The sequence below is a fragment of the Apteryx rowi genome, unplaced genomic scaffold (genome assembly GCF_003343035.1).
Source record: "Apteryx rowi isolate R43461 unplaced genomic scaffold, aptRow1 scaffold_282, whole genome shotgun sequence".
NCBI classification, from domain to species: Eukaryota; Metazoa; Chordata; class Aves; order Apterygiformes; family Apterygidae; genus Apteryx; species Apteryx rowi.
Window position 1 is genome coordinate 477212 of NW_020449219.1, and position 8615 is coordinate 485826.

Genomic DNA, 8615 nt, shown 5'->3' on the forward strand with positions numbered 1-8615 from the left:
CCCTATAAAAATGTTCAAGAGATCTGCAAATAAACAAAAATAAAAAAGAAACCTGTAGTTCTCTCTCTTTTATTAAGCACTCTTTTATTTGTACTTCATTTTGCAAGCAGCTTTCATTCCATGGACACCACCAAATATCCAATAAACTATCTGAGCATAAACCATTGCCTACTGGACTGTCATCAGGACAAAGTCCCCCAAATAATAAATGAACTTTTTATTAACTGTGGTAACATTAACATTACAATGAGGGATTGTTTAAAAACAAGTTGTACTGCTGTTGCTCAAGAGCTCAAAGAAAATGGTTCTCAGTTCCTTTATTTCTTCTTGAGGGTAACCACAGGGGTGGCATTAAATCTTTTAAAATATGTTGACAGTTGAATAAGTGTTGCTGTTGCTCTGGTGACACTTTATGCTTTTTAATTGTCATTAATGAAGCTGACTGATACTTTCTTAAAAGTTCTTTACGTGTTCTAGTAATGTTCAGACAAAAAGAGAAACAAAACTGTCTGCAAATTAGCCTTGATCCACTTCTCGTATGGAATTTTCATTGGAGACAATGGGAGATTCTGCATGGGAAATATCTGCTTGACCAGACTTTTTAGGTAGGAATGCACAAAATGTTCCCAGTAAACCTTGATAATTGTGAAACTATCACTTGGTTGTGCATCTCCATATAAATTCAAAGTTCAAAGAAGCTTTGAGTGCAGTTTCAAAAATAAGTATGGGAGCTGCTTTGACTGATTCAAAATCTAAAGTTAAAGTGGCATGGCCCAAGTCATTTTAGGGGTGGAAAAAAAAAAAAGTAAAATTGAGCTGGAAATGAAAGAAAGTTTGACATTATTGTGGAGTCTACAAGTTCATTTTTTATTTTGATAATACTCCCACTGGCTTGGAGAAAGGTTTTGCCCATATGCAGCCTGAGAGAGTTAGTTCCCAATTATCTGTTCAGAAACATGTAGTAACAAGGAGGAATGCATGTGGCTTGTGAAACAGCAGGCATTATACTTGGTAGCTCATAAACAGATAAGCGAAGTCTTTTGCTATGAGCAGAAAATAAATTATGACTCTTTAAATTATGGTGGGAAAGTCTTTTCAGGGGTCAAAGAGCTGTAGGAGGTAAGGGGAGTGGGAAAGGGTATACCAGCAGTCTAGGGATCCTCTCCATCCTCCCATCATGGGTACCCTACGTCTTACATGCTCCCATATGAACACGGTAGATGACTCCCCAACATTGCACAACAAGCTTCACATCTTTGCAATTTCAGACTCAGAAAAATTAGAGCCACCTTTCTACCTCCAGTGCTTCCCAGCTTGCACTCTGCAAGTGCAGCTGTCGTACAGAACTGATGGGCCGAGCCATTACAGTTAAACAGGACAACTCCAGGCACATAAATTCCTTCACCTGATTCTCCATAGGCCCAGTGCTGTGTATGAGCACCTATACCTCTGCAAAGCATGCAATTTGACTCCAGACTGACCTTTCCTTTTTCCCAGGGAATGGCTAAACAAGGTGTAAAGCAATAGAAATCAGGCCCAGGAGTTGTGTATGACACTGGAATTTTCAGGATAATTAGGGTGCAGACAGTAATAATTTCTGCACTCACGTCATATGCACATTTAACAATCTCAGCTAAGTCATGAACTACATTTTAATTAGACAGGGGGCCATGCTTTTGATTTCAAAAATAGAAATTAGGCTTGCAATCCTTCACCCATTGAAGTTAATTGCAAATTCCCTATTATCAGACACTTGAGGTATTAACCCAGGCTTACTTTTTAATTACATTTGATTCTTAATGAAGTAGATGGCAAAGAGCAAAAGCAGCCCATAATTCAAACGATTCACATTTTTATCTTTCCTGATGAACAACAGAATAGGTCAAGATACTCACTGGATTTTCCCATGAGAAATGCTGCAGTGTGAATAGGCTCAATTGACTTGCTCCTGAAGGAGCAGGTTAGCTTTGAAAAGAATCACTCATTTTCTTCTCCTGTATAAATTCTATCCCCCAAACTTATACAAATATAGATACTAAGCAAAGTCTAATTCAGAACATGAAAAATATCCCGTAAATATTCTAAACTTGAATGACTTGCCTTTATTGTCTGATGACATTTAAAGCATAAGAAGTCCTAACTGTAGTTTTATTTTCAAATTATACACTTTGAAAGAGTGATATTTCTTCGTAAAAACTGACAAATTCTCAAGACATGATGGCAGCTGATAACTTGATATTTCTACATGATTTAGAAACAACAAACCATGAAGCAGTGGTGACGGAACAATACAAAGTTTCACCTTCTCTCTTTATATCAGTACCCATGTAAAGAAATGAAGATTTACAGAACAGAAATTTATACTATAGTGGGGCTGTTATCTTGTTGTACACAACCTACAAACTCTTTTTACATAATGAAAGTTGTTTCTTACCATCTGGAGATCAGACTTAAAAATAAATTTACTGTTTTCATGTTATATGAAAAGTTCAGCCCTGTATTTCAGATATTACTTGATATGTTATAAAAGGCATATTATATTTCTTAACTCTAGGACTTTGAAAGACCATTACAAATCAAGGAATTTAAAACATAATTTACTGGAAAAAAGTCTGAATGTTTTTCTGTACAAAACTTGGGATCATATTCAGCAGAAGACTGTGATTATGACCTCTAGCTACATTTTCATTACGAGGAGACAAAAGGAAAGTACTAGGGAAGGTAAAATGTCCATTTTAACACTATCATGCAGTAGGCAAGTCTCAGGTGACACTTGCTTTCCACTAACTTTCACTGAGGCTAGAGACCGCCGGTTTTACCTGTACAAAACATCACCTTAGAAATCAAGGACATGACACAGGACTGTTGTATAAAGTATTGCAGAACCACGCCGTAAGCAAGAGACCTCATACAGGAGATCAGGGGAAACCTAAGTTATTTTCAAGGCCACTCTGGACACAGTGTGGAAGTTTGAATTAGCTTGTTTTGCCTAACTGTGACAGAGATACAAGTGTAATACACATTCACAGAAAAACTTGCTTCTGTGTTGAGAATCAGCACTATCTACACTAAACCAGCATTAGTTAAGCAAGGAAAATAAATTCCCACCTAGGCCACCACCTACTTGATCATTTGGCAACTCCTTGTTGGAATACAGTATTCACCACTGCTTTAACTGAACCTATGCAATTTACACCTACCAAGTATTGGGCTCATAAGATTAATGCCATATACCCCAAAATATGCAATATCTTGCAATTGATCAGTCTACTATTTGGTATTTGTGGAAGGTCTAACTTGGCGAGATCTCCCTCTGGATGGCTCTCAGGCTGTGTACATAATTATGATCATTGCTGGGAGTAGCGGTATGGGTTACTTAGTAGTTTTTTTTGTTTTGTTTTGTTTTTTAAGTGCTTCCTCCAAAGACTGTTCAGAGCATGCAGAATATTCACATGGCAGGACATGGCAGCTGCAGGACAGCCTTGCACTTGTGAATGATACAATACATCCTAATGCAGACAGTATTGATGCAGGGAGTAGCAAGCCCTTGTGCCTCAAAGACAAATCCCAGAAAAGGTAGAGGGTTGAAGAAAGCAAATGTCACTATATTTAATGACAGACAATTTCTGATTTAATTCAGCAGAACAGATAAGCTCATGTTCTGAAGGACACACATGTTCTGAAGTGGTGGCTAATATCAGCATTTAAGACAAGGATTAATACTGGAAAAATAGGATCCCCTTAGGTATTTTGATGACTGAAACAGAGTGAATGGAGTCATCATCAAAATACAGACAGCCCAGGTACGCTGTAGCCCAGATATGCTGCCCTTCCTGACTAATTCTTCTTGTACACTGTGTTATAGACTAAGCAACTCAAACACATTGCAAGTGCCTCGGATGGAGGATAGGATAGACTGATAAAGAGTATAGCAAAATAGGTTACATTAGGTTACATAGGCCTTAGGTTATGTTTCTTCTACTTTTCAAAAAAAAAGGTTGAGATATATATATATAAATGATAATAATAATATGATCTTATATATATAATATGGTTGATTTCCAGACAAACCCTCAAAATTACAAGAACCATCAGCTGAAACATTTTACTACTCTATTTTTTAAATTTAAACATAAAGACCTTAGAAAATTTTCACAGAAATGCAAGGAAGGGCAAAATTGTTACAACACATGCAGCCACCAAACAAAATGTTAATAGCTGGCAGGAAGTCTTTTCTGCAATTAAATGCAGGGCTGTAAAATAGCTACCTTACTATTAAGGTAATATTGAAGTAATCGGAGTAATAAAGTATTGCTCAGCACTTTAGAGGTGGACGTACTTTTCTCGCAAACAAATATTTTGACTGCTTGTTTACAGTATGTAGCATTTTGCAATCACTGATGCCTAAGTACATCCAACACATTGTATGAAGCATGCAAAGAGCGGTATTTTGCCAGAGAACTCCAGTACCTTGCTAACTAGCTTGGTAAACCTTCAAGGAGTCTGATTTTCAGAGTGTAAAGAGTCGCAGTTGGGCAGCAAATGAAAGCAACCCAAATCACTAAGCACTTCTACCACATGCCATGTACTTCATGTGCTATTATCATTCCAAAACAAAATTAAGGATAAGAAATAAAACCTTTAATTGTTAGTAAATCATAATAACCTTCAAAATAGAGTGGAGGTATGATTATTTAATTACCTATAGCTATAGTAGCAATGAACTTCATGTAAGAATTAAATTTAGGCTAGAAGGTATCTCAGCAGCAAATCAAAAATAATAATTGTGCACACAGATTAAATAGCCAATTTCTTCTTATTGAGCTGAAGGGGGAGAAGAAAATATTCAAGGATAACATTTGCTTAAGAATGTTTATCTTCTTTCTTACCATTGAATGTTAAAAACACCCTTGCTTGAGGCTGTGAAGATCCTTTTACATGGCTAGAGTAAATAAATATCCCAATCAACACGTGCAGTGCAAGCAATGCCATCTCTTCAGATTTGCAACTTAATATCCAAGAAAGGAAACCTGAAAGAAAGATCACATTACTGTCTTTAAACAATTGCGTGGAGCACAAGGAACACTACAGGACAATCTGTGTTAAAAAGCACTTCCAGCTGAAGTCATAATATATGATAAAGTGAAGGAGTACAACACTTCTGTTTTTTTCTTTATAGATCTGAAAATGGTTTTCTCCAGCTGTGTTCTGTGCCAGCACAAAAAGAGCTCCCTGCCTGTCCGTACAAACCAAGAGATGGGCTTTTGGCTAAGACAGACTTAGATTCAGTTTATTTAAATAAGGACAATTCCACCTGCTGGAAAAATAATTATACTAAATGTCAAGGCAGAGCAAAGCAAGGACAGGAGATAAAGTTTCATGAATAAAAAAATTGGCTGATATTTTTAGACCTCTCTCCTTACTTCACATCATGTTTGATCTCCCTCTCCCCTCCCCCCCCTTTTTTTAACATTTGAAATCAAAGGTGCTCAAAAGCAAGCCTTAAGTTTTAGAAAGTTGAGAGCTCTAGTAGCCCTCAATACCTTTTCTAAAGGTGAAGTCTTGACCATATACGTCACTAATTTCAATATCCTTGAAATCAAAAATATTTCAACATGCCTGAAACTATCAGTCAACATTTGCTTTTTGGGCTAGCTCCTTTCAGGTACTTACCTGCTCTCTCAGACTTCTTAGAGCACTAACAATACTCCAGACTGGGCAGGGTATAAACACTTGATACTGCTGTTACTCACATACATATGCTGAAACTACATGCAATTTTATGGGGTTAGCTGTTGAGCTCTTCATAGAAACCAAAAACACCCCAGAACAAATCTCCATCTTTTCTTAGGCTAGGAAGACTCATGCCAGGCCCGAGACAAAGCTTACTGGAGCAGTGGCCCCTTCCTGGGCTTCCAGCTGACTTTGGATCAGGCCCATAAAAAACAGAACACATTCAAAGTTCCCATTCAAATATACCCATCTGTAATACTCCTGAACTGCAGCTCTCAAAAACCTGCACAAGTCTCAGTTTCATTTAACCTATGATAACAACTTTGATGTCAATAGATTAACATTAGTTTCTTCAGCACAACTGCAAAAGCCAGAATAAATCACACACTCATTTTAGTCCCATTCTTCTACCCTGCTTTTATATATATATATATTTATTTATTTTATATATATATATATATATATGCACACACACACACATACTCATATGTATATACGTATTTCTTTTTGGCCTCAACAGCCTTTCAACTAAATACCATTTACTGGTATTTAATGATGGGGTGATATATATGATTCAGTGGTAACTGGGAGCACCTTGAGGGAGGCAAACTCTAGGACTGAAAGATAGCATTAAAGGCTAAAGATTGCTCAGGCAACAAAACTCTTCATTAAAAAGGCAATCACTACTCTTTTTACCTCAGCTGTGCTCTAGCACTACAGTCCCTCCAGTGGAAGACAATATTTCTACATCCTTGTTCATTCAGTCCCTCTGAGATTCACACCTGTCCTGAAAGAACAGGCTGTAACCACCAAACCATGGCAGGAACCAGCTGTCAGGCAGAGATGACTTTAGGTCAGCACCAATTTGGGCTGGATCCACACCACTGACTTAGAGGTAAAAGCTCACTATCTCATTACTACCTCTGTCACTCCATATCCCCTCCCTGTAAATCATTTTTAAGGGCTTCAGTTTGCATCAGGGTTTCCTCCTAAACTGGGGGGAGGGACGGAGAGCGCGCGAGGGCGCGCACAGCTCTCAGCCTGCAGCGTGCATCAGCCTTCCCGACGCGCTCCGCAGCACTCCGAGACCCATGAAGATCAAGTAATGCTACTGCTCTGCTAATTGACAAAAACACTAGCGTCAGAAATTTCCCAGATACGGATCTGGTCTACAGAAGAAACATATCCATTCTGGCTCAGTTCCAAATAATTTTTTAAAGCTTTTTTTTTTTTTTTAGTTAAAATATAGTTGTTGAGTTTTTGCCAAGAATAATTCTTAAAGAAGCTACACAAACTCCCAAACTAATGTTGCTCTGTAAGGTTTTAGATTTAAAACTCACAACTAGCTCATGGGATATCCTTTACCTTAACCCTCTTCTGAGAGAATTGCCTTTAAATCCTGATAAGATTGCTTTGTCAGGCCAAAACAAATAGTCAATCATACTGAACATGTGATTTAACAGATGCAGTGGGATTAGTATTCTACAGTAGTAGCACTATGCTTTCTTTGCAAGAGAGATGAAAAGTCAAGGAGGAAAAACTATATGGCTTTTTCTCTTCCCTTAAATGATATTGTGAATAATAATAATAAATAACACCCTTTCAGCACTCTTTCCCTCCCACTCTCATGTCTCCTGCCAATTCTAATTCAATCAGTTATGAGTGAAATATTGCTACATTTCATTGTTCAAATTTCCAGTCTTCACTGATACACAAAAGTGACAGGCAAATATAAGATTCAAATTCTAAGTTGCATGCTTCCTATCCAGCTGTTAGACATAAATAATAAAAGCACATTGTGCCACAAAGGTATCTCAGGGTACGTGTCATGTGAATTACCTAATGAAAATGGGTTTAATTTCAGGAATTTCCATACCTGCTAACTGAAAACAAACTCATTTCAGGTTTGAATCTCAGTTTGGGCTTATATCCCAGGTCTGAATTTATCTCAGTAAGTCATGATACTATATTCAGCATGCCCTGTGCACATGATCTCTGCTGACAACCCGCAGACCTAAAATTTTGCAAGTACTCTTAAAAGAATCTTCTAAGACAGAGGAAAAGCAATGTCTAATTCCATTCCTGCTCTTATACTCTATTCTAACTGTAAACAAACCAGCAAACCACTACCAAAGTAACGTGGTGAAGTTTTCCTGACGCAGAGGTCCCTTTCAGTGTGCTACATTGCTTTTGAAAAGTATTATATAGCTTCGTTGTAAAGTGCTGTGCAGGTGTCATCTGCTAAAGGCTAGGTCCTCTAATCCCTGTAAGGAAAACCGTTCACCAGCAGAAAAGAAAGAAAGGAAAACCCAGACTATGCAGGTCTGGAAAATATTGCTTTAACTATCTGTGAACAGTAGGAAAATTCAATAATCAAACACATTTCACATCGATTAGAGCAAAGAAAGAGAACTTTCAATTATGCTTACCCAGCTATTGGAGGAACCAGTAATACAGCTTTCTATCTGGTTTCTATCAGTTTATGGACTCCAATCGCGTTACCAGAACACTTTAATTCCAAACCTGTCTTATTGTGGGGAGGGGGGAAAAAAAAAATCTCTTCCTGGTGGTTGCAAAGGTGCTCCCAGTTCCTCTGTAAAATAATCCTTACAGCCGGACTGCTAAGGCACCAGGAACTCTTCTCCCCAGCCCTCAATTAAGCACCTAGGAGTGAATGGAAAGTAGCAGCGCGATGACGGTGAAAGCTTTGGTTTCCGATTACAGACACGGGCTCGGCTCTGCCCTGCCCTCGCCGCCGCGCTCGCGAGCCGCCTCACCCCGCGCCCCGCTGCATCATTAGCCGAGCAAATAGGGGCTGGAGCTCATAAATAACGGCGAGGCCCCACCCCGGCCCGGCGCGGCCAGGCGCGGCACTGCGCGGC

The 8615-nt window shown here is 38.5% G+C and overlaps 1 protein-coding gene across 1 annotated transcript in view; it reads right to left on the reverse strand.

Moving 5' to 3' along the window:
* The window catches only part of SEMA3C (semaphorin 3C), a 125957-nt gene extending 117773 nt beyond the window's left edge, over window positions 1-8184 (reverse strand). The window contains exons 1-2 of the mRNA XM_026068896.1: window positions 8163-8184; window positions 4890-5030 (exon numbers count right to left, since the gene is read on the reverse strand). Coding sequence (XP_025924681.1) covers window positions 4890-4992 — 103 coding nt within the window. The 5' untranslated portion in view covers window positions 4993-5030; window positions 8163-8184. The remainder of the gene's footprint in view (window positions 1-4889; window positions 5031-8162) is intronic.
* Between the last annotated feature and the right edge of the window lie 431 nt (window positions 8185-8615).